Source organism: Geosmithia morbida (genome assembly GCF_012550715.1).
Source record: "Geosmithia morbida isolate 1262 chromosome Unknown scaffold_1, whole genome shotgun sequence".
Taxonomy (NCBI): Eukaryota; Fungi; Ascomycota; class Sordariomycetes; order Hypocreales; family Bionectriaceae; genus Geosmithia; species Geosmithia morbida.
Genome location: NW_023336188.1, coordinates 710,862 through 735,889, shown reverse-complemented (window position 1 = coordinate 735,889; position 25,028 = coordinate 710,862). Strand labels below are relative to the sequence as shown.

Here is a 25,028-nt window from a genome sequence, read left to right as displayed (position 1 = left end):
TCGGTGGTTTTTCTTCTTCTTCTTTTATGTGCGTGTGTTCAACACGAGCATGATGAGCAAGATGGTATGTAAACATGAAGAAGGGAATGATGAGTTTCTAGCTGCCGCGGAAGAAAAATGAAACCTCCCCCCCCCCCCCCCCCCCCTCCCAATTTGTGATGTGTGAATGTGTTCCTTGCTACTCCAACAACCTCCAAACTCCTGATAAGTAATTTTCGGTTATCCTCTGACCAATTCTAGATGACAGAGGGTGACGATAAAAAGAAAAAGGAAAAATATGAAGGAGACCAAGGGAAGAAAAAAAAAAGAAGAAAAAAAGAAAAAAAAAGAAGAAAAAAAAAGAGGGCCCAGGCTATAACCCTCGCGGTCGTGAAGAGAATTTGGTGGCATGTAGTGTATGCAGCAGTATGGATATTTGAACCTGCATATTCGCTGCAGTCTGCCCCGAGCGACGAATGTGGTCGATAGCAAGTCGTATCTGAGCTTCCGTGTAATTCTCCATGATGGATGTCATGTCAATGGGGGGCGAGAACGACGAAGGAGGATGGTTGGGCGCGGACGCAGGCGCAGGGCCGCCGGATCTAATCACCACGTCGCCGTGGGGGTAGTTGGGGGGGATGTGGGCGTGGACAGCATATGTCTGTTCTCCGGTGGCGGCGGCGGCGGCGGCGGCGGAGTTGAAGCTGGCGTTGGGGTAATAGCCCGTGTCTTCTTGGGGGTGGGGGTGGGAGTTGCGAGGCTCTTGACCGGCAAGGCCGGTGAGCTCTTCGAGTCCGGCATCTGTGTTGTATGGCTGTTAACTGTCTTCTTTCTCTTGGGGGTCATGGCCTTGGCTGGCTGAGTCTTGGCTGGCCGAGTCTTCTTGATTGCCTCTGCTGCAGCAGTTGTAACATTGCCAGCATGGGTAGACGCAGCACCAGCACGGGACTTGAAGGGTTTGGTGGTGGTTGTGGTGACAGCCTTGCGGCCTTTACCTTTGTAACCGGCTCCGGACACTGCAACTGCTGATCCTTGTCCATAGTCGTCGCTGTTGTTTCCCGAGTACTCGTCGGAATCGGTTGAGTCGTCGTCGGGGTCGATATTTTCTGCCTGTGCTGCGGCTCGTGCTGCCGTGGACTTGTAGCTACCGGTGGCCTGATGGTGCGGTGTCGCGTCAGTATCCGGGCTTTCAGGGAAGAAGACCAGGGGAGAGAGGATGAGGTGGAACTGACCAGTCGCCGGCGACCTCCACGTCCCAGAATCTCCCTGTGAGCTTCCGCCTCCTTGCGTGCTTCTTCCTCTCGCTGAGCTAGGATACGGTCCCACACGCTGGTGCTGATCACGGGTGCGGGGGCCTCTTCTTCCTCGCCAGCGCCGCCGCCGAGGCTGTCTTCGAGTCCGGCCTTGTCGTTGGACCAGACTTTGGCGTAGGAGAAATGCGCGGCGGCATCGCCAGAGGCAGCTTCTCCGTCCGTCTTCTCCTGCTCCACCTGGGAGCGGTCGAGGAGCCTGTCGACGGAGGCGGAGTCGTACTTGATCTCCTTCTTCTCGTAGCCGTCGTCAAAGAGGGCCTGGGCTCCGTGCCTGAGGATGGACTCCAGGTCGTCTCCGGCGATGTCCTCGTCGTCCATGCTCTCGATGAGGGCATGGTCGAGGGCCATCTTCTTGCGGCCGAGTTGCATGATACGCTCCTCGACCGAATCCTTGGTCACGAGCTGGAAGCAGAGTACCGTGTGCTTCTGGCCGATGCGGTGGGCGCGCGACAGGGCTTGCATGTCCTGATGCGGGTTGTGGTCCGGGTCCATGATGATGACGGTGTCGGCCGTGGCGAGGTTGATTCCCACACCGCCGGACCGGGTGGACAGGAGGAAGGCGAAGATGTCGGAGTCGGGGGCGTTGAAGGCGTCGATGCGTCTCTGCTTCTCCAGGCTGGAGATTTGACCGTCCAGCCGGCGGAATTCGTAACCCAAGCCGGTGAGGAAATCCTCGACGATGTCGAGCTGCTTTAGGAACTGGCTGAAGATGAGGACGCGGTGGCCGCGCTCCTTGAGCTTGGGAAGCATAAGCTCCATGAGGATGAGCTTGGACGACGCCTCGACCAGGTTGCGGAAGAGAGCCGACTGGTCATGGTGGCGCTCCTCGATGGCGTCCGAGTAGACAAATGGGTGGCAGAGGCACTTGCGCAGCTGCATGAGGATGTTGTTGAGGCTGCCGCGGTCCGTCTTCTTCATCTTGCCGTGGGCGAACATGGACTTGATCAGCTGCGGGTTCTTGGCCATGATGCTCTTGGACAGCTTCTCCTGGAGCACCGTCATGGTGACTGGCAGGATAATCTGCGCCATCGGTGGCAGGAACTTGAGCACGCCCGCCTTTGTGCGGCGGAGAAAGTAGGGGCGAATCTTGTCGTGGAGCTTCGGCAGTGTCTCCCTGTCCAGAACCCCGTACTCGAGGTCGAGCCTGGATGCGACTTGCGTGTCGTCGATGAACTGGAGCAGGTTGAACAGTTCACGCTTATTGTTCTGAAGCGGCGTACCCGTCAACAGGAGCCGAAAGGGCACCTTCATCGACCGAAGAGCGCCGTAGAGGATGTTCTGGTCGTTCTTGAGGCGCTGGCCCTCGTCGACGACCAGACCCACCCAGTGGACATTCTTGAACAGTGTCTTGGTCTGCGGATCGGCGGCCGAGTCGTACGACATGATGACGACGTGGGCCCTCATCTCGGTCGATCCGTGAGGGAACAGCTCGTACTTGTATGCCAGCTCCTGCGAGACCCTTCCACCGTGGTACGTGACGACACGCAGGCCGGGAACCCACTGCTTGAACTCTCGGCGCCAATTGGGGCAGGTCGCGTTGGGCACGACGATGAGAAAAGGCCAGCATCTCGGCGAGTCCTGCACCAGCGAAGCAACCAGACCGATGACCTGCACGGTCTTGCCGAGACCCATCTCGTCAGCCAGGACGACGCTTCTGCCGTGGTGGTAATTTTCCAGGAGCCAGTTGAGGCCTTCGACCTGGTATCCCATGAGCTTGCCGCGCGAGAGGCCAGCAGGCTGGCCCTCGACTCCCCGGAACTCAGAGTTCTTGTAACCCTCGATGCGATCACGAATCTTGGCCTTCGACTCAACGTTGAAGTACTTGCCCTCCAGGTAGTCGTAGAAAGCCTCGAGGAACGCACCGTAGATGTCCTTGCCCAGAGCCTCGGTGGGGGGCGAGTCCCAGACGACGTCATCGTAGCCGAGACCTTGATACTTGACAAGGACGCTCTGGATGCGGGACATGTCGGCCAGCTCGTCCGCCTTGGTCTTGGGCTTGGGCGCGGACGAGTCTAATTTGACACTGAGGATGACGTCCGGCATGAGGTACTCGTCGGGGATGGCGTCCTTTTCCGAGTACCTCAGCAGACCCATTTCGATATCCCGCTTCGCAAACGCATTGCGCATCGTGGCGGCCGTGGTGCCGAATATCCAGGCACCCGGCTTCCAAGCGCAGTGGAGATAGGACCGATTCTCCCACTTGACCAGATACTCCTTCTCGTCTTCGTCGACGTCGGCGGCGTATCGCATCGCTGACTGGGAGGATGCAACCGCTCTGGGCTCACCCCTTTTCCCGACTGGCCTCCACGCAATCAGCTTGTGGACCTTTTGCTTCGCTGACGCGCAGTCATTGCACCTCCAATCGATGGAATAGTCCTCGAGACGCCCGGACCTAGTATCGGCAGAGGAGGAGGGGTCGGTGGGCTTTCCGCCGATGGGAGGCAAGTGTTCAACGTGCCATGCTCGATGGCAGTTGGTGCACCGAAACAGCACCAGGTCAGCGTTGCCGACGAGTTCCTTGGGCACTGGCGTGATGGGGTCGACGCCGTCATTCTGCTCACGGAGCTTCTCCTCCTGTCTGGATGACTTCTTTTGAGAGAAGGCTGCACAGGCCTTACCTGGACCGCGACAGCTCTGACACATGTCGTACCTCGGGGCAGTCGCCTGCCTCTTCGCGTACGTCCCTATGCAGTACCTGCACTGCAGGACGAAGGACTGCTCCCCGACCTTGGTCACCATGTGCTCTCGCCCGCTCCGATATCCGAGGCAATTCTTGTGGAATGTGAGGCTGCATCCCTGGCAGTAGACGAGTTGGCCCCGCCTGGCCGAGCCGTCACACGCGTGGCAGGTATCTGTGTGGGCGGCACCGAATGGCGACTGAGGGTCGACGGGCTGGAACACCTCCTTGATAGATATGACCTTGGGCACGGCGGGCGATCTATCTTCGGCTGCGTAGAGCAGCTCCTCGCCCAGGCCGTCATCATCTCCCATGTCGAGCTGGTTTCTGGTAGACCTGACGGAACGACGGGGTGCCTCAAACTCGATGTCCGAATCTGATGATTTCCGCCGTAGCTTGGAACCAGGTGCTGGTAGGTGTGTGGCCGACCGCCGAGCCTTGATCCGTGGTTTCCTGGGACCAGAAATGTCCGAGGTGACGAAGGCGACGAAGTTGTCATCGTCTCCCGAGTCCCGGTTGTCCGCCTCCACAGCAGGAGCCGGGTTACGAACACGGGTGCTCCGGCGGCGGGCATGATCGGTCTCAGCAGCATGGTTCGAGGCAACGGACTGGCTACGCGAGGTCTGCTGCGTGGCAGCAGCCCTTGGGCGTAGCTGTCTCTTGGCTGCGGGGCGGGTTGGCCGGCGTGGGGCTACATCATCCTCACCATCCCCATCATCGTCATCGAGGCTATCTGACGAGGACTCTTCTTGGCCGGTCGAGAAGTCATCGGTATCATCAGATTTGCGTTTCCGCTTGCCCGGGTGATGATAGTCCTCCAGAGCGTTCTTGGCGTTGCGATGGTTCCATAATTCGGCGTGCGTGAGCTTCAGGCGGATTAGCGGCCGCATCACGGTAGGGCTCGCACTGGGGTGGTGGGTGCTCTGGCGGGGAGGAGAGATGGGAAATGAACGATGGGGTGGTGGAATATGCGAGGAAGAAAGGGTGACAAGAGCACTATAGTCAACCTGGCAAGAACTTGGTCTCGTGGCTGCACGAGGGCGGCGAGTTCACTCGGCAGCAAAAAGAAAAAGAAAACAGGAAAGAAAGGAAGAGAGTGAGTGTGAGGTGAGAAGACGGAGATGGTGAGAGATTCAACGTGGCAAGGCGAAGGAGAGTGAACAAAGGCAACGGGTGGCTGAGATCCGAGCCTCTGGGCTGGAACCCGATGGAAGCGAACAGCAGTCCAGAGAGCCACCGTGAATATAGACAGAGGAGAAGGGGCAGATTTATGTCGAGAAGGAGGGGAGTAGCCTACCTGGGCCTCTCTGCCGTCGGCGAACTCGACGTGGTAGCGCTCCTCCTGATCTCGGTCCGCCGTGTATCGTCGCAGGACGGAGCCGATGGTTTCATCCCGCGCCTCTTCGTACTCTGACCGCCTTGCCTCTGAGATGGCCGGTATCCTGACTTCGAGGTTTGTGGGGATTCTCGGGCCAGCGTCCACGAGAGCGTCGTCTGCGGGGGTTGCCGTGCGCCATCCCTCCTCTCGCTCCTTCTCCTCCGGCGCAGCGTCGAGAGCACGAGATTGACTGCCATGTAATACGTCCGAGCCGTCGCCGTTGCGCATACCTTGGTATACCATGTCCGGGCCTGGGGGCATGTCGGAGTCTGGGGGCTTGTCGGGCAGTGCCGCAAAGTCGAAGCCGATGCTTGGGGCGCAGAAGCCACACGACGAGGTTGGGGTGTGCGGAGGGGGATCATGCCCCGGGACGGCGCGCGCGGGATTGAGGACGTATCCAATAGCTGGAGAGCTACGGTGAGTGCCCTGCGTCGAGAGGGCAAGTGTGGCTTGACGGAGATCCGAGCTTCTGGGAGAGGTCGAGCTCCCCAAAGGTCCGTCGCGTGAGGCTTGTCGTGAGGCTTGAAGCCGACGTCCCTCCGATACAGTAGCGCGTCGTCGGTTTGCGGTTGAACCCATTCATTTCACTGATTCTGAGAGATGGCCGAGAAAAGTGGGTCGACATTTTCATCAAGAATTCAACGGTCGGTCCTGTGTTCCTCTCTGGCCTCTCACTATTTATTGACTATCGTAGCATTGTATGTATCCGTACACCACCAACATATATGATACTATCGAATGTTCATGCTGCAGATGCGAGGATAACTCTGGTTATAATACTTCGATGTGATAAAGATTGTCATATTAGTAAGCTACCCGTATCAGCATATAATGTATGTGCTCGGACGACTACGACGTAGTCATTACGGCGTAATGATACTTCAGACACGACATGTTTGCAATTCACACGGGCCACCCTCATATTATGCAACAGCCCTCGTCGCAGTAGCGATACGTCGTCTCATCAAGGGTAAACGTCCTCCTCGTCGTCGTGTCTAGTCACGGCCGTCCCCCACCTGCCAACCGTCGCGACTCTCCTCCTCCTGTCTCTCCTCGACGTATCCGCAACTACAGCTGTATTCCCTGGAGCTCCTTTTCCGTCCAGTCCCATAGTTTCCTTGCTAGGTCGTCGTCCCTGGCGCATGCGCTGCCCAGCCCGGCACGGCCGACGGGCTCGTAGTACTCTCCGCTCTGGACATCCTTCGATACCGATGCCCACAATTGATTCCTGGCGCCGTGTGTGGCTGACGAGACGATCCAGGGGCCGATGACGTTGACCAAGGTCCGGACGAGCGCCGACGTACCGTCCGCCTTGGTCATGAGCTGTGTCTGCACCAGGCCCGGGTGGACGGCGGAGACGGTGAGCTGCGGGTACTGCTTGGCCAGCTGCCGGGCCCAGAGCGCATTGGCCAGCTTGCTCTCGCCGTACCGCCCAAAGCAGCCGAGCTCGTCGGCCGTCGTCTTCATCAGATGCCAGTGCGGCACGCCCCTGAACAGATGCGCGTGGCCCCTGGACGATAGCGACACCACCCGCACGTCGGCCCCCGGTTCCTCGGCTGTCCGCCGTAGCAGCGGCATCAGGAGCTTGCACAGCAGGGCATGGCCCATGTGGTTGGTGCCGAACTGCATCTCGTACCCGTCCTCGGTGAGTCCCGGTGGCAGCGCCATGGCACCGGCGTTGAGCATGAGGATATCCAGCCGGTCGGTTTCGGCGAGGACCCGGCTTGCCGCCTTCTTGACCGAGGCGAATCTTGACAGGTCGAGCTCCAGGACCTTGATCGGCGGTGCGTCGTCAATCTGCTGCTCGACCTCAGATGCTACCTCCTCGCCCTTGGTGGCGCTGCGGCATGCAAGCCATATCTCGCGGGGTCGGTGCCGCGCAAACTCGAGAGCAGCTTCCTTGCCCAGCCCGGCATTGCCTCCCGTCACTATGATGACTTTGCCTGTGAGGGGAGGGATGTCGGTGGTCGGGTTGAATGTTGAAGAGTCGCCGAAGAACATGGCGGAGGGCTGGGATGCTGTGGCGGGCAGTAAGGAAGATGTCCCGCGGCTGGTTCTTCCCAGGTAGAGTGGGTGGCGGGTATGAAGTAAGATGATGGCAAGTCCGGAGGAATATACAGAGTAGCAGGAAGAGGCCGTACAGTGATCAGCGTCCAAGGTGTTGTGCTCAAAGGGTTGTCGCCTGGTCTATACTTTCTGGGGATGTGGGGGTAGGGACCCTTTTTATACAAGCCGAGGTGTAGACGGCGGCTGCCACGTATCCATCTCTAAGCTGAAGGCTGGTAACAGTCTCGAAGCCTTCCATGGACCGTGCCGATGATGCGTATCATGCGGTCTGTCCCGACTTCCGACAGGCTTCCGAGACCTCAGCTCCTAGTACGTGCACCTTTTACTCCGTGCTGCCATAGAGAGGGGTCGAACCCCGAGTCTGGAGACACGACGTTAGGAGCATCACCATTCCCAAACTGGCAATCTGTATGGTCTTGGCAGCGGAGCTGGATCTCCCGGTGCAGTAGCTACCCGGACTGATATCGGCGCCACGGATCGAGTCTGAGGATGTATTCTCGGTATGTACAGATTACAAATACTCACGTATTCGCTCCGATCGCAACGCTGTTTTCGAACACGAGGATCATTGCTCGCCCTTGGAAGGAGCACACATCATATCGCTGATAACTACTCGTACATGTACTCGTATGCAATCGGTACCTACACCATGATGGGATGCTATGTCAATGCGTCAGCGTATCCACAGAGGCAGAGGTGGAAGAACGGAGACCCTATGCTCGTATGTAATACGTATTACAAGTGCAGGTTCCCGGGCGCGTACGAGCTGGAACACCACTGACAGTCTATCGGTGCCTGCAGCGCTGTAGGCCTATTAACCCAGCCCGGAGCCCGCTGGCTGGGATGATCGGCCTAAGCCATTGATACCTGTATTGTAACACTCGTGCATATATCCGTACCCGTACACGTACGTAATATGTAGGGGCAGCAGGCCATCAGGTCGGTCACCAGCCAGGGGGGCTCCCCACTTAATTTACTGCAGGGTCAATGGTAACGGAGACAGCTGCGGAAAAAAAATAATAATAATAGAAATCAACCAGAGGCGGGAGAGAACATCTGAAGGAGGTCCTCATCCATCTACACCATGATCCGCTCGTTACCTTTTCGGACAGTCGGTCTGAGCCGGAATGCACCGGGGCGTGTCATCGCCCCGCGCCTCCTGGACAGCATCGCCGCGCCCGGCCTGACCCGATCCTCGAGCCTGTCAGCCATCCATCGTGGTCTTCGCCGATCCGACCGAGCCCAGCACGGGAGTGGCTCGAGAGGAGGAGGAGATGGTGGTGGTGCGTCGCCGCCGCCGCCGTCGCGGGGACGTACCGGTAGCAGAGATGGCAGGCACCGCACCGAGAGGGCCCTGGAGGGCGCTGGGTCCAAGCGGCAGCAGGACAGGCTGCTGCGCAAGCTCCGCCGCAAGCAAGAGGAGGACGAGGAGGGCACAGGCAAGATGACGAGGCGGAAACGCTTCGCGGATCCGACGACGGACTTTGGCAAGAGGAGCCTCGTATACCACCTCAAGCACGGTGACCTGAAGGATCTGGCGGGAAAGATTGACGACCCCGTGAGTCCCAGATCGCCCCTGGACAACAGGCGCAAGGACTGGGCGATCCGCGATGCCATCGCCGGCCGCACGCCGCTTCCGACCAAGGAGCAGCAGCAGCGCCGCCGCGCCGGTGGCCGCCGAGACGACAGCGGCACGGCTGCACCCCGTGATAGGGCCACCTTCTCCAGACGAGACGACGGGAAGGCTACGAGACCAGCGCGCGCCTCCGCCGCCGACGACGACGACGACAACGTCTCGAGACCGGCCCCGCGCCCGCGAAACGGCGGCATGATGCCCCTCACCATCAAGTACACGACGGCAGCGTCGCAGTTCCTGTACGGCCGATCGGTGGTGAAGGCGGCGCTGGAGCAGGCTCGCCGCAAGCTGTACCGGCTGTACATATACGCGGGGGAGTCGCGCATCGAGACGCGGGACATTGCGTCGCTGACGACGCTGGCACGCAAGCACGGCGTGCCCGTGACCATGGTCCCCAACGAGGACCAGCGGCTGATGGACAAGATGAGCACGGGGCGGCCGCACAACGGCTTCGTGCTCGAGGCCTCGCCGCTGCCCCAGCTGCCCGTCACGTCGCTGGGAGCGGTGGAGGAGGCGCCGGGCAGGCCGCTTGGCTTTCACGTCGAGCTGGGCCACCAGTCGCGCGAGGAGGCCGACGTCAACGGCACGGAGGCCTTCATCCCCCGCCGCCCGTCCACCAGCCGGTCAGGCCGCCCGCTGGTGCTCCTGCTTAACGAGATCGTCGACCCGGGCAACCTGGGTGCCATGCTCCGCACGGCGAGCTACTTTGGCGTGGACGCCGTGGGCGTGACGGACCGCAACTCGTCGACCCTCACGCCCGTCGTGCTGAAGTCGGCGGCCGGTGCCGTCGAGGAGGTCTCCATCTTCACCGTCGACTCGGCCGTCAGGTTCCTCGAGGAGTCGCGCCGGGCCGGGTGGAGGTCGTTCGCCGCCGTGGCGCCGCCGAGCAGGAAGCTCACGTCCATGCATGCGGGCAAGTTTGTCTCCACCGGCGACATCGAGAAGGAGAACCCCCTCGCTGAGAGCCCCTGCATCCTCGTCCTCGGCAACGAAGGCTTCGGCCTGCCCAAGCAGGTCAAGATGGCAGCCGACCACGAGCTGTCAGTGCCGCGGTTCGTCCACGACAGCTGCGTCGACAGCCTGAATGTCAGCGTCGCCGCCGGCTTGCTCTGCAACGCTTTCGTCAAGGAACCCCCTGCCATTCGGGGGCCTCAGCTGGCTAGACGCCAGGAGAAGGCTGAGGAGACTGAGGAGAAGGGGCAGGACGCCATGTTTTGATGATCAAGATGGCCAACTTGGCGAGTGCTTGCAGTGTACGATAGGGCGGCTGCATCCTTGTAGAGCAGAGGGGGGACATGACTTGCATACGAGTGTAACATAGACTTGTAATTTTACCAATAAAATGCATACAGAAATCCTTTTTTTTTGGCCAAGCACCCTTTCGATGATTGTTCTGCCCCGTCCATGATTTTGGAGACTTTAGCGTCTGAACGATGTGGCCGTTTGGACGTGTAGACTGTCCGGAGTGTACGTGTTGCCTATTCGGGACGAGACATCATATCCAAGAGGGGTGACTCTCAAACGGCGTGTCTCCTTTTGAGTATATTTGATGCAGTTCTTCATATTGGACGGAGAGGTGACGATTTCATCTCTTCTCCTTTTCTCGAATCTGAATCTGTCTGATCGGTAGTTGTGGTACAAGTAATAATACTCGTGTCCGTCATCAGTCCAATGACCCCCCCCCCCCCCCCCCCCCCCCCCCCCCCCCCCCCCCCCCCCCCCCCCCCCCCCCCCCCCCCCCCCCCCGCAAGGTCGTCGACGATGCGTTGCCCAGCCACCCGCCCGTACTTTTGGGGTCCTACACATAAACAAAACAAAAAAGAAAGAAAAAAAAATATTGCCCACTCAGTATTAGCAAGTACGCTGTGACGCACATATCGCAAGTAACCACCGACATTTCAAGGGACCAATCGCCACGTGTAGTCAGTTTGTGCTCTGACAGGGGATACTTCACACACCGTCAATTCTCTCCAAAGGCATTCCGTTCCTCTAAACGCAGGCTCTTTATAAGCACAGAAGCCCGAGCAACTCCCAGCGAAAGAACATCCCACCACCGTCACCACCACCCCACCTCGGCCGACGATCAGCACAGCAAACAGCAAAAGCACAATGGTCTACCCGCGGTCTCTAGAGCTTGTCCTGACCAAGATTCTCGCTCTCATACCCCTAGCAGCAGCAGCGGCGGCGGCAGCAGAATCAGGAAACGCGAGCCCGACAGCCCTACGAAAGTTACCGCCCGATCTGAATGCCAAGCTATTTCCCGAACACCTAGCCTTCATGGCCGTGGCCGTGGACGTGGACGTGGATGCAGAGTCCATGAGCAGCGGCAGCAACATGTCCCTAGCTCTAATGTCCGGACCGAGAATCTACGAACGAGCCTTTGCCGCGCACTTTGACGAGACGCAAGAGGGCGTGCTCCGCCGCGCGGCCGAGGCGCTCAGACTGCTGGAGAAGCGGTCGTCCTGCCCGGCCAACATGAACAGCTGCGCGGACGTGGGCTCGCCGAACAAGTGCTGTCAGGACGGCACGTACTGCACCGACGTTTCGGATACCATGGTGGGACATGTCGCCTGCTGTCCGGAAGGATCGACGTGCGAAGGGGCCGTGAGCCAGTGTCCCTCTTCGGCTGTGAGCTGTCCCGCTAGTCTGGGAGGGGGCTGCTGTCTCGAGGGGTATGAGTGTGTGGGTGCTGGATGTCAGTTTCCCCCTCTTGCCTTCTTCTCTCCCTTCCTCCTTCCTCTTCTTCTTCTTTTGCTTTCTTACTTTCCGCCTCTCGCTGAAAATGTGTATTCGTAATGCTGACAATTGAGGGGGTGGGAGAGGGAAAGGCTGGGCGACAGTGACACAGACATTGACGGCAACGTCCGCGACGACCAGCAAGACGTCAACAGCAGAGACCATCACCACCGAGACCGGGTCGGAGACCGGGTCGGAGCCCGAATCCAGCACCGAGACGACGAAAGAGACCTCGGCCAAGGTGACGGCCACACAGACAGGTGGAATGCCCTTTCGGCCAACCGATACGTCGGGCACAACGTTTGAAAGCACACAGACAGGCTGTAAGTTGTGGAACTAACACACACGCACACACACACACAGAGAGAGAGAGAGAGAGATCTGACTGACTCTATTAGGTCCCACCGGCTTCTACGGCTGCCTAGCCACGCACGGCGGCGGGTGCTGCCGCACCAACCGCGATTGCGAGACCTTCTCGTGCCCCGCCCCGTCGAGCACGACGACCATCACGGGCGCGGGCGTCACCGTCGTGGTCAAGGGGGACACGCTGCCCACGTCAGAGGCCACGGGCACGTGCGCGGGCGGGTGGACCATGTGCGGCGCGTCGGCCGGTCCCACGGCCGGCTGCTGCCCGAGCGGGTACAAGTGCGGGACGGCGAGCTGCTTCTCCGCGCAGGCCAGCCAGACGGAGAGGGTGCAGAAGGAGTTCCCCAAGGATGGGGGGGTGGCACCGCTGGGCGTGGGGAAGAGATGTCTCGCTGCTCTTGTGGTGGTCGGGACACTCGCTTCTCATATTCTGTGATGATGGCTTTTTTTTTTCTCCTCAGCTCTCATTCTTGTACTCTCTTCCCCCCCCCCCTTCATACCTGCATCTGTTTTTGTTACTAGCGTTAGAATATTAGACCCGGCATTGATGAAGAATGAAGTGTATATATATGAATTGTATGCGATTCGCACCATGTACATGTGTGCGCGTGTGCGTTTGTGTGGTATATTCTCTAGATTTTATCTCCCATCTCCCCCCTCCCAAAAAAAAAAAAAAAAAAGGCCAGCTTGTAGTTGCACCAAATTACCCAGTATGCGCCGGCGCTGTCTGCTTTGACCTCTATAAAACATGTAATCTAATAATAAAGGGTAGAGGGTGAGAAACTCTCAAAAGAATTAAAAAGGACAAACGAAAATTGAACTCCACTCCTCGTTCGTCTCTGTGCCGTTTGGGCTGGTGATGACAAGGACATCCCGTGATCCAGAATTTGCTTTTTTTCCTCTATGCAAGTTTTCGTCGCTCAGGTCGAGTTGCGCACGCATGTGTGTGTATGTATATGTATGTGGAAGAGAGTGTGTGTGATGTGTGTGTTACTCGTTGCCATCACCGGCGGCAGAACCGCCCTTTCGCCGCTTCATAAAGTTGGCGAGAGGAATAATGCCCTTCTCGCGCATACTAGGCTCGTACGAACCGTTCTGGGAGGCGGCGGCGGCGGCGGCGGCGGCGTGGCGGTCAGGCTTGCAGCAGCAGCCCATGGCGCTGTGGAGGATGAAGGCCAGGTCGGTGAAGATGGTGGCGAGCCACATGAAGACGAACATCTTGACGCCGATGTCGGCCGAGATGTTGAGCTCATCCTGCGCGGTGAGGGCGATCTTGGCGACGACGGTGATGGCGGTGCTGATGACGGAGGCGACGGTGATGAGGATGGCCGACACAAAGGCCAGCAGGGAGATGGCCAGGGAGAACCAGCGGGTGCGCAGGACCAGCGGGGTCACGAACATGAGGACGAAGTTGACGACGGTGCCGGCCGTGTAGAAGGCGTACATGATGTGAGAGCCCAGGCGGAGGAGCTTCAGGATGGTCGTCACCTCGGACGGCAGGGCAATACTAGCGCCGGCCAGGAGCTCGCTCACGAGAACCTCGACTGGGTTGAACCAGAACCAGCTCTTTGGCTTGGAGCAGTAGGTTACACCTCTGTTGTGGGACGTGATCAGCATGCGTGCTCATGTATCGTACATGTACGTATCGTCATATTCACACAAATATATATATATATATGTATATATATATTTGTACAGTATATATACGTAGGATGGATGGGATAGGATGGGAATTGTTTTTTTTTCCCTTTTTTTTCAGAGAGAGATCCAAGGTATATGTAAACTTACTCTCCCAGGTAACCCTCGCAAAAGGACCATAGTCCGACAGAGTAGAAGTCATGGAGACCTAGGCTTCGCGCGACAGAGTTGAGAAGATTCGAGTTGGAGACGGAGATGGGGATGATCTGGGAGACATCGAGCTTGAAGAAGTAGATCGAGTTGAGGGTGCCGTTGACGTAGGTGTTACCGATCGAGACGAGGATGAGGAACGGCAGGCTGAGGAGGTAGAAGGCGGCGGCGACGTAAGTTGTGTTTCGTCTGTGAATAGGAGCGGCGACCATGGCTGAAGACGGCAGTGGCAGCCCCTGGGGAAGAGGAGGAGGGGGGGGAGGAAGGGGAGGAAGTTCGGTTGACGGCGACCCAGAGCAGAGAAGGTAAAAGAATACAGATGAAAAAGAAGAAGAAAAAAAAGAGAAGGAGGGGGGAGGTCAGAGGGAACGAGGGGAGAGGGTAACCCTCTTTAGCCGTGTACCGCACCACGGTCCCGAGTGCTAGTAGGAATATAGTATTCAGTGCTCAGGCTCAGGCTCAGACGGTAGCTCTCGTACTAGTAATGGTAATACTGAATATTCTCGGTGGTCGGGCTGAGCTGAGGAGCTTGACTGGGGTAAAGGTCCAGGTGGAAGAGGATGGGAGAAGGAAGGTGGGATGTTAGATTATGCTGTTGGGGCGAAGTTTGGGGGGTTCGCATAGGCAGAGAGGTTTTGCTTTGCGGTGCAGGCATGTGCCATGTGCACGGAGGCTTTGGGGAGGCTCTGGGAGGGTCAGACGTCACCGGCTGCAGGCTTGCTGGCACCTGCTGGCACCTGCTGGCACTCTGCTGCCGCTTTGCTGCCGCTTGCCGCAAAGCCAAGAGTCAGGGAAGGAAAAGGGTGTGTGTGGTGGGACTGTGGAGCGTCTGTCCCTATCTGTGCATGGACGTAGTACCCACTCATCACCCGCTACCATCACACCCTGGTCATTACGGCAGTAGAAGCAAAAGACAAGGGTCATATCGTCAGGATGCATCATGGACTGACTGTACGAATGATTTGAACATGGTCGTGATGTGTTTTTTTCTTGTTCCCTCCCCCCTTCCCTTTATGGAGAAGATGTTCACTCGCAGGATCAAGTGTCTTCCACATACTGGTTCACGGGTAAGGGTCAGAGGAGCAGGGACGTCGATTATCATCTTACAAAGGTGGACCGGTGCTTGTATGATGATGATATCCTTGTTCCCTTGCATTGAAGACCGGAAAAGTTGGGGGGAAGGGGGGGAGCAGGGTCCCGATCAGAGGCTTGATCCTCATCAACGTCAGCATCAGACTCTGTCTTCACTCTGTCAGCGAAAGATGGAGATGAATCACACACACGATTCCTTGGTGAGTAAACATTTCAATACAAGCGCCGCACAAGTAGGAAGCTTCCCATAGCCGCCCTCGGCGTTGGAGGTCAATGTATCAGGTTTTCATGCATACCATGTAATCTGTGTTGCTCCGTATCGTACTCGTAATCTACGAGTGCTCGGTCAACCAAAACCCCCTTTTACTCGTACCCATCATAAGACCCATGCGCATGGGGCAATGAACTTCGATACCAAGCTTTTTTTTCTTCTCCTCCTTCTCCTCCTCCCTCTACCTCCTCTCATCTGCTCCTCTCCGATACGCTCTATTCCGATGCGGAGAAGTACTCCGTACTCCGTAGCCGACCGTATCAGGTCAATACCAGGGCTGGTGTTACCCGTGCTACCCGTACTGCTGCGCGTACTGCCCGTATTAGCAGCCGCATCGGCTGGGCCCCGTTGGTGGCAATCTGTGGTCCTTGTGGATCAGGATTGAAGTCTTGCAAGTTGCCACGGATGCATAGTTACGTTGGTGTTACGGAAGAGGAGAGAGAAATGCGCACACATTCTCAATGAGATCTTCTGCCGATCTTGCCAATTCATACCGTCCGTAGTTCTGTGGAGAGCAGCCATGCACGCACGCTGTGCGAGGCCGCGAGCTTGCGAGGTTCCACCGATCCCTGATTACGGCTCTACAGGTAATGCACGTATTATCATGATGTATTATTATTATGATGTATTATTATCATGATGTACTATTCATCATGATGTATTATTTATTATTATGGATTATTAGTATTGCTGGGACCACGACCATGACGGTAATCTGTCATGGTACGGGAGTAATGATACCTGCACTGCAGTATGAATATCAGTGCCTGTACGGAGTCCAGATTATATGTGGGAATATCACTGCATCGTTACGGATAGAGCAGAGAACCAGAATAGACGATTGTTCAGCAGGAACGGCCAAGATCAAGATGCAGCATGAACGTGAATCGTGGTGTTTACTCCGTACGAGAGCTAGAGATGTCGATATCTGTATTACACCATTCATGTGCCATCATCACCGTCCCACTCGCACTCGCCGCATACGCGTCCTCTTCCCCTCCCCATACTCGTAGCGCCGTACAGTAGCGCCAGGCAGTAGCGCCAGGCAGTATTGATATCCGAGGAGGCGAGGCCAGGCCAGAAGTCGGGACCGGCATGTCATTTATGAGATTTCACGGATCGAGGACTCTGCAACGCCGTGGCTTGGGTATGTTGACGGCGTCTAAGCGCATGTGTGTGTGTGTGTGTGTGTCTTTTTTACGCATCTATTCGCTATCAAGACTCGTGTCGGACTCAGTCGAAGGCTCGGGCTGTACGAGCATCGCGAGCGTTACTTCTCTGCATAGAGATGCCTGGCGACCTGCGAGGCTCGGGAATGGCCAGTTACGGCTCACCGGCGGTTACGGGAAATATTGCTGCCGGCAGTACTGCCAATAGCACAGATCTGTACTGCCGGCAGCGATACTTGACCTCGTGAAAGGTGTCGACGCACGAGTACTACCAGGTGGCCGTCATCGAATGATGATGACGATATCAACGGCCCATGCTGACTCGTATGAGCAGACTACCCAACTGCTCGTACATATACGGAGTATGATATCGCATCATGTCTGTACGGTAACTCTGCTAGCAATAGAGAGTACAGCAATACCATCCGCACACGTGTACATGTACTCGTACATCTATCTGTGCTGCAGTAATCGATATTCAGCCAGTGAACATGAATGAAGATGGAGCCATTGACTTCTCAGCTCCCACTCCCCCTTCCGTGGCCTGTGCCGTGACCAGGCTCTCCCCCCCCTGTCTCACAGTCGGCATATCCCCTTTCTCACACAGTGAGATTTCAGGGCATGCCGTCATAGGATGCACATCGTCTCCACTGACAGCCGCAAGTTGTGCTCACCTCGGTTTGTATGGATTAATGAGGTGAGAGGGGGTGGAAAAATTTACGAGAATGAAAAAAATTACAAATTAAAAAAAACTTTGCTCCGTACCATGTTCCGGTGATACGATACGCCGTATCTGCCAGGGTGCTAATGTCTGTAGTGATATTAACACGTCTATCTCTCTCTGCCTGTACGCGCTTCCATCGACAAGTCAACGACCGAATACTCCGTACCTGCTCCATCACATGTACATAACCTGCCTCCACAATGTCACAGGCAGATTGGGTTCCAATACGTCGTAATTACTCTGTCGGTACTATACTACGAGTGTCGTATCACCCCTCCCCGGTCCTCTTACTCCCTCTCCTCTCTTTTACCGCCCATTTTTATCATTGCTACATCAAACAAACATAGAAGAAAACAAACGGGGACAAGTGGGCAGAGAGAAAGCCGTCGTCCCTCCTTCTCATGATATCCTCACTCGGACATCTCAACCCCACCCCCCCCCCCTCCCTCTCTCTCTCTCTCGGATCTCCCCGCCTCCCCTCCCGACCATCTGTGTACCGCTACCGGAGAAGACAGACGCCATGCGGTCCGCTACGGCACTGCTCTGGGCCGCAGGCAGCCTGCTCCCCCAGCTCGCCGTAGCCCAGACCGAGCCCACCGTCGACTACTCTGCCACATCATCCCTCCACTTCTACACCGGAACCAAGACGGCCGAGACGACGAAGAACACAGAGGTGCCCTCGGGGGCCTACACGACCTACACCTCCAAGATCGCCCTGAGCAATGGCGATGACAGCACCGCCACCGGCACCACCGACGACGATCCGTCGACGACGACGTCCCTGACCGCCAGCGTCTCGTCGTCGTCGACCGCGACGACGACCGGCAACGGGACCGTCACGTCCGGCGTGCCCGCGCCCACCAACACTCAGCCGTGCAACAGGTACGTCGAGCTGTGCAGCCGCAAGTACAGCAACGTCAGCAACGTCGGCTGCCACAACTCCCCCTTCGTGCGCCCCGGAAACTCGGGCTCCAACCAGGAGCTCTCCGTCACCACCCAGCTCAACGACGGCGTCCGCTTCCTGCAGGCCCAGATCCAGTGGCCCACCAACGGCACCGAGCCTCACTTCTGCCACACGTCGTGCGACCTGCTCGACGCCGGCCCCATCAACGACTGGCTGAGCCTGGTGGCCGACTGGGTCAGCAAGCACCCGTACGACGTCGTCACCATCCTCCTGGGCAACGGCAACTACTCCACCCCCGACTACTACGCCCCCTACATCCAGAAGTCCGGCATCCTCAAGCACGCCTACGAGGCTCCCTACCTCCCCATGTCGCTCGACGACTGGCCCACGCTCGAGGAGATGATCGTCCGCGGCAAGCGCGTCGTCATGTTCATGGACTACAAGGCCAACCAGACGGCCTACCCCTGGCTCCACGACCAGTTCGCCCACATGTGGGAGACCCCCTTCGACCCGACCGACCGCGCCTTCCCCTGCACCGCCCAGCGCCCTCCCGACCTGTCCGCCGAGTCGACGCGTAACAGCATGTACCTCATCAACCACAATCTCAACGTCGAGTTCAACGTCTTCTCCACCTCGCTCCTCGTCCCCGCCGTCTCCCTCCTCAACGAGACCAACGCCGACTCGGGCTACGGCAGCCTGGGCCTCGCCGCCAACAACTGCCGCTCCGACTGGGGACGCAACCCCACCTTCCTCAACGTCGACTACTACAACTACGGCAACCGTCCTGGTTCGGTATTCGAGGTCGCCGCCAGGCTCAACAACGTCACCTACGACTGGAACTGCTGCGGTAAGGTCAGCGGTGCTCCCGCCATGGCTCGCGTCGCCCCGCTGGCTACCATCGTCGTGCCCGCTGCTCTGACTGCTCTGCTCCTCATATAGGGAGACTCGTCCTTCCCCCTTCTCTCTCTCTCTACTTTCGTGTTGCACACTTTCTTTCTCTGCACCTTGGTTGTGAAGCGGTGTTGAGTAATTGTTTTCCTGGTTCTATCATCGACCCTTCTACATACTATGCTTCGATGTTCCGCAACCCACATGGTTGGAGCTTTCGGGAAGACGAGAGAAGAAAAAAACAAGGCGTTGGGGAGTATATATCATTATGGTGATCATTACCGGGTTCATTGGACCCTCTCCTGAGATTGGAGGTTTTTCTTATAGATATTGATGATTCCCCTAACTAATAGACTAAGTCTGGACACTATTTCCGTTGTCTCGGATCTTTTGATATATCTGCATCTGCCACGACTCCGCTGAGTAATCTTTCAACCGCCATCATTCAATCTTCCCAACATCCTACAGTCTCACCGATGGCAGAGCCCTATCGTCGTTCAATCGTCAACGTACCACAAACTCCTCCCCAATATTTACACTACATGTGGTTCTATTATTAGTAGCAGCCCTCTGGACAGCGGAACCAACAGTATCGCGCCGAACTCTTACTAGACGATTAGCTTAGCGTCTGACAAGTTGCACCGTAAGCAGCAACCTGCACGTCCCGTCCAAGACCCCTGGTATGTTCCCTCCCCCCTGTCTAGGACGGGACGGGCCAGACCTTCAACGCTTCTCTCCCATTGGGGGAGGAGAGGGTGAATAGCCAGGCGCGCAAGTGCATGCGCTGGACGAATCCTACCGAGCATTACCCTCCCCGATTTCTCAGCCTCGGCTTCACTGCTCTCTCTTTTTCTTTTTCTTCTTCTTTTTTTGCCCGCTATTTCGCAAGTGTTCCTTTCTTCTTCTTCTTCTGTGAATCCACCGTCAGTCGTTAGTATTTTTAGCCATCACCCGCTTGATTCTTCTTACTTATTTCTTTTTTTGTGTGTCAAAAGTCGGAGTGACCTGATAAGTTGACCCCCACAACTTGGAAGTTGAGCCAAACCACCCCCGCCAAGACACTTTCAGCCCTATCTATTCTCTCGAGGGATCGCAATGTTGGCTCGTGGATCAGCATCACCACATGGCTCATCCTAGCGATGCGGCCAAGGAGCCGTTCATGCAGTCTGACCATCAGCGGCAGCGGCTGAACCACCAGGCCTCCAATGTCTCGGCGCTCACCATTGTCACGGCGAGCCTATACGATGGGCCGGCTGAGCAGCAGTCACGGCTGCATGCGCGCGAATCCCTCGTCTCTCTCGACTCTCGGCTCACCTACGCCGGAAACGATGACGACGGAAACTATACACGGCAGGGCGTCCCCTCGTCCTGGACGGTATCGTTCCCTTACCCTGGGGCGCCGACGACGTGCAGTCGCGTGCCGCCTTCCCCGGGGGTGGGCGACGGCAAACGAAGTTTGCCGGCCAGAGCGCTGTCCAGAGTAGGTCGCAGGGCGTCGTCGAGGCGGCATAGCCTCCGCCACCGACCGACGCAGGAGGCCATCGACGAGGAGGAATACGACCTGTCCCTGCTTGCAAGTGCTGAGCCCGTGGACGGTGCGTACGAGACGATCCGCGAGCAGGATGAGCACGACGACCAGGTGCCGTCGACGCCGACGGTGTTCGACGTCGGCAACGCCCTGGGCCCGATGGGCGCCCAGGACAACGAGTTCCTGCGCAAGCTGTGGGAGCAGGAGTCCAGCGGACATCTGACGGGCGGGATAGGGCAAGGGTTCCGGGCCGAGTCGAGGCTGCGCGATGCCGACATCCTGTCGTCGCCGACGGCCGTGCAGCGCAGCCTGTCGCGTTCCTTCTCGAGGCATCTCTCGGCGGGGGATCGTGTGGGACGGAGGCAGGTGATCAGCAGCATCGGCCAGGAGGAGGCCAACAGGCGCGGCGAGGTGATTGAGGTGATGCACGAGGGGACCGGGACACCGGCGGCGGCGGCAGCAGAGAGCATTGCCGATCTGAGCACTCTGGGGGGGCCGGACCACATCGTACCGGACGAGGCGCGGTCGCGGTCGCGGACCGTGAGCACGGGCGGGCCGTCGCCGAACCGCAGCAGCACGGAGCTCTTCTACCCGCAGCCCAACTGGAAGCCGGTGTCGATGCGGTGGCCGTACCTGCTCCTGCTGGTGGTGCTGTCGGTGGGGCTGGGGGCAATGCAGGAGCTGCTCTTCCGGACGTACGACGGGGACAGGCCGCTCGTGCGATTCGTATCGCCGGGCGACGTCGAACCTGGGACGTACTTCCTGGTCAAGTTCGGGCCGACGATAGCGGCCGTGTTTTTCGGGGTGCTGTGGCAGTTCACCGACTTCGAGGTGCGGCGGTTCGAGGCGTACTATCAGATGTCGCGGCCGGGTGGCGCGCTGGCGGCGGAGTCGATCAACGTCGACTACATGACGAGCTTCAGCCTGCTGCGGCCGGTGGGGGCGCTGCGGGTCGGCCACTACGCGGTGGCGCTGTCGTCGCTGGCGACGACGCTGGCGGCGTCGCTGGTGCCGACGTTTGCGGCGGCGTCGCTGGTGCTGACGCCGGACCGTCACCAGAGGGCGGCGGACCTGGACCGGGTGAAGGAGATACGCATCTCGGGCGTCTTCTCGCGGCTGCTGACTAGCACGCTGTGCGTGTGTGCGGCGAGCGGGGCCGGGCTGCTGTGGCTGCTGCAGCGCCGGCGGTCTGGGCTGGCGGGCGACGTCCGCGGCATCGCGGGGCTGGCATCCATGGCCGTCGTGTCGCACATGCTCATGGACTTCCGCGACCTGGACACGGCCAACCCGGAGGACGTGCACCACAGACTCAAGGGCCACCGGTACATTCTACGCAACTCGTCGCTCGCACCCGACGACGAGAACCCGCCGTCGACGGCGGAGCGCAACAAGTACACCGAGAGCCACCTCCCGGGCAACCCGCACCCGCTGATGCTGCGGCCGGCGGGGGGGCTGCCGTTCATCGCGTCCCTGCTGGCCTTTATGGGCTTCATCCCGCTATTCCTCTTCACGGCCGCCGACGTCGTGACCGACAAGGCCTCGTGGGTGGTGACGGCCCTGGCCGTCGCCCTCAAGCTGGCCTGGGGCAGCCTCGAGACGGCCGTGCGGATGATGGAGCCCTACTACATCCTGTCGCGGCGGCACGCGCCCTCCAAGACGCTCACACTCGACTACACGGCCCTACCCTTCGGGTACATGCCGATGCGGGCCCTGTTCAACGGGCACGTGCTCGTCTTCCTCGTCGGCTTCGGCACCGTCATGGCGGAGTTCCTGACCATCCTGGTCACCGGGCTGGCGTCGGTGGACGGGCGAGACTTTCTCATGAGCCAGGACGAGCTCCATAGCCACGCCGATCAGCAGCGCCGGACCCGTGACGGTGACGGCGACGGTGGGACCGCCGTCGGGAGGAGGGACCACGCCGATGAGGATCTGGACATTGTCGGGTCCGGCCAGGAGACCCTCCAGTCGTTCTACGTCTCCTTCGGGCTGGCCATGTTCATCCTGCTGTACATGACCGGCGTGGCGACGACGGTCTTCCTGAGACGCAGGCACCCCTTCCTGCCGCGGCAGCCCAACACGATCGCGTCCGTGCTGGCGTTTATACACCAGAGCAAGATGCTGTACAGCTTCGTGGGCACGGCCAAGATCAGCCGGAGGGAGCTGGTGCAGAGGCTGGCGGCGCAGGAGGCTACGTACGGGCTTGGGTGGTTCATAGGCCGCGACGGTCAGGTCCACTGCGGTGTGGACCGGGAGGAGCTCAGGAGTGACTATAAGCATGGGGTCGATGTATCTATGGGGGTGCAACCTTGGACTTCGAAATGGGATCAGCTGTGAAAGGGGGAGAGGGTTTCCTTTTTTTTTTTTTTTTTTCCTTTTCCTGTTTTTTTCTCTTCTTTTTTTTTCACTTTAAACTGTCCAAAGCATAATAGTTGCATTACATGCTGCATAGGAATGATGATTTTGTACTAGATTATATAATGATAATACGTTCGGATATAACTGATGACATGTGCATAAGAGGAATCCTCTGGGTGGAAAAAAAAAGTTCAAAAATAATGATAATTTACGAGCAGTATTATATGATTCATCTTCACATCCGCCAAACGATATCAGGTACTTGATCGAGGAGTTATCACACAACGACCTGAGAGAGATGCTAGAGAGATACTACTAGTATCTAGTAAGTACTGGAGTGAAGAGGAAGAAAACATGGATAGGAAACGCGATAAATAACGATTTTCACCGCGTTGGACGGCACAACATACGACTGAGTCGTGGCCCCCAAGTATATTCTCAGCCGTACTCCGTAACATGCACGGTATTACATCATGATGGTCAAGATTGGGCCGTACAAACCGGCAAGGATCAGCCGGTCGTCAGCCGGCTGAGACTCACGAGGAATGGGAGGGAAGGTCAGAGAGTGCTGCTGCCGGCGAAGCTGCAAGGAGATGATCAGGATGGCATGAGACGTGGAACCGGAAACTACGGGGTAATGGGAGCGGGGTTTCAGTGTGGTATCATTACTCGATAACACGGCATAGAGGTAAAAAGAGAAGTGAATGGAATATGAAATGTGGTCTCTTGTTTTTTCTTCCTCATTTTGCTTTTTCTGTCTTTCCGTCTGTGTGTACGTTTTGAATGTGAAGCATGAGAAGGAGAAGGAGAAGAGGGTGGTGGTGGTGGTGGGGAGAGGATGGGATGGCATGGATGAACCTGGATAACGTTCCAGTAAAAAAAGAGGAAGCGGTCTATCGCCATGTCTTGTTTTGTGCAGGTCAGAGCCTTCTTCCTTCATCCATTCTTCTTTCCTTCTTTTCTTTCCTTCTCCTAGTTAATAGGAGACAAGATAGGGACGCGACGGCAAGCAAGACCTCGTTCCCGTATGGTGAGACCTGACCTGAAGCACATGGTCCACGGCCTTTGAGGAAGGAGGGGGAGGGAGGAGGCAGTGCAGCGTGGGCATTCCCTGGATTTAATTTCAGCGAGCCGCGGGGGGTGGATCAGGGGGGGGGGGGGGGGGGGCCTTTTGATCTCGTCTCCAGGCGCTTGTTTCCAGGTCGTCTCCAGAAAGTAGTATTCGATATCGAGTTCCAGGAGGGGTATTACGAGAATGCGACGTACATGTAGTATTGTTTGTTATTGTCATTGCTGCCATGAATATGGTTAGTTGCACGTGAGAGTACGGGTGTACGGTTGATACGGAGGTGACAGTCCAGTGATGGGCAAAGTTGGGAAGAGGACGAGGATGATGCAAAGACTCCAGCACATGCATGTTATTACTCCGTAGAGATGCTGGGTATGTTAATATCATTACGAGTAGACGAGTAGATTACCCGTGTGATGGAGATTTCGTGTTGTGAGTCTACGAGTGCGAGTACGGGATACGTGCATTGTGATTATGAGTTACTGTGATGATGATGGATTATCATCATGATTGTTATTATTCGTAGCAGCCAGAGTAACAATACTTACTGCCCATACAGATGACTGTTTACGATGAATACTGGCTTTGCTCATTGAGGGAGGGAACAATTGGCGGAGGAGGACCCTACCTAGGAGGTGGAGGTTAGGTGATGATGGCCTGTAGCCTGTAGCCTGTGGCCTGTGGCCTGTAGCCTGTAGCCTGTATGGGTAGGTAATGATACCGTAATAGCGCTCACCGATTTTGGCAGTTACGAGTTTTAATGATACCAATAATACCCGTATCGTTATATGACCAAGGAATTGGAGAGGCTCGCTGACTTGGTATTACACTCCAAATGCCCAGCATTATTACACTCGTACTTATTCTTCCTCGTAACATTGTTGTATCCATACCCGTACTCGTACAGATTGACAGACAGACCCGGAGACTTGTAGACTATGAATTTTCATTCTTTCAGATGCCAGCTGGAGACTTTGTGGGCCACTATCTCTCTCCTGCCGCCGCCGCCCCCCCCCCCCCCCCCCCCC

At 57.4% G+C, this 25,028-nt stretch overlaps 7 protein-coding genes across 7 annotated transcripts; 4 read left to right on the top strand and 3 right to left on the bottom strand.

Moving 5' to 3' along the window:
• Positions 1-585: 585 nt before the first annotated feature.
• Positions 586-5,926, bottom strand: GMORB2_0983 (Superfamily II DNA or RNA helicase, SNF2 family; the record flags this gene model as incomplete). The annotated part of the gene is made up of 3 exons (XM_035462967.1): positions 586-1,134; positions 1,212-4,835; positions 4,877-5,926. The coding sequence occupies 3 exons, from the start codon at positions 5,924-5,926 to the stop codon at positions 586-588; spliced, it is 5,223 nt and encodes a 1,740-aa protein (XP_035324391.1).
• A 489-nt stretch (positions 5,927-6,415) lies between these two features.
• GMORB2_0982 (Short-chain dehydrogenase) lies at positions 6,416-7,348 on the bottom strand (the record flags this gene model as incomplete). The annotated part of the gene is made up of 1 exon (XM_035462966.1): positions 6,416-7,348. The coding sequence occupies one exon, from the start codon at positions 7,346-7,348 to the stop codon at positions 6,416-6,418; it is 933 nt and encodes a 310-aa protein (XP_035324390.1).
• A 1,150-nt stretch (positions 7,349-8,498) lies between these two features.
• Positions 8,499-10,268, top strand: GMORB2_0981 (21S rRNA (GM2251-2'-O)-methyltransferase; the record flags this gene model as incomplete). Its single annotated transcript, XM_035462965.1, has 1 exon — positions 8,499-10,268. One exon carries the CDS (start codon positions 8,499-8,501, stop codon positions 10,266-10,268), a length of 1,770 nt encoding a protein of 589 aa, XP_035324389.1.
• An 891-nt stretch (positions 10,269-11,159) lies between these two features.
• Positions 11,160-12,588, top strand: GMORB2_0980 (GPI anchored protein; the record flags this gene model as incomplete). Its single annotated transcript, XM_035462964.1, has 3 exons — positions 11,160-11,732; positions 11,899-12,027; positions 12,256-12,588. 3 exons carry the CDS (start codon positions 11,160-11,162, stop codon positions 12,586-12,588), a joined length of 1,035 nt encoding a protein of 344 aa, XP_035324388.1.
• A 554-nt stretch (positions 12,589-13,142) lies between these two features.
• Positions 13,143-14,212, bottom strand: GMORB2_0979 (SUR7/PalI family; the record flags this gene model as incomplete). The annotated part of the gene is made up of 2 exons (XM_035462963.1): positions 13,143-13,680; positions 13,941-14,212. 2 exons carry the CDS (start codon positions 14,210-14,212, stop codon positions 13,143-13,145), a joined length of 810 nt encoding a protein of 269 aa, XP_035324387.1.
• Positions 14,213-17,776: 3,564 nt separating this feature from the next.
• Positions 17,777-19,099, top strand: GMORB2_0978 (uncharacterized protein; the record flags this gene model as incomplete). Its single annotated transcript, XM_035462962.1, has 1 exon — positions 17,777-19,099. The coding sequence occupies one exon, from the start codon at positions 17,777-17,779 to the stop codon at positions 19,097-19,099; it is 1,323 nt and encodes a 440-aa protein (XP_035324386.1).
• A 1,072-nt stretch (positions 19,100-20,171) lies between these two features.
• GMORB2_0977 (Protein of unknown function (DUF3433)) lies at positions 20,172-22,910 on the top strand (the record flags this gene model as incomplete). Its single annotated transcript, XM_035462961.1, has 1 exon — positions 20,172-22,910. The coding sequence occupies one exon, from the start codon at positions 20,172-20,174 to the stop codon at positions 22,908-22,910; it is 2,739 nt and encodes a 912-aa protein (XP_035324385.1).
• Between the last annotated feature and the right edge of the window lie 2,118 nt (positions 22,911-25,028).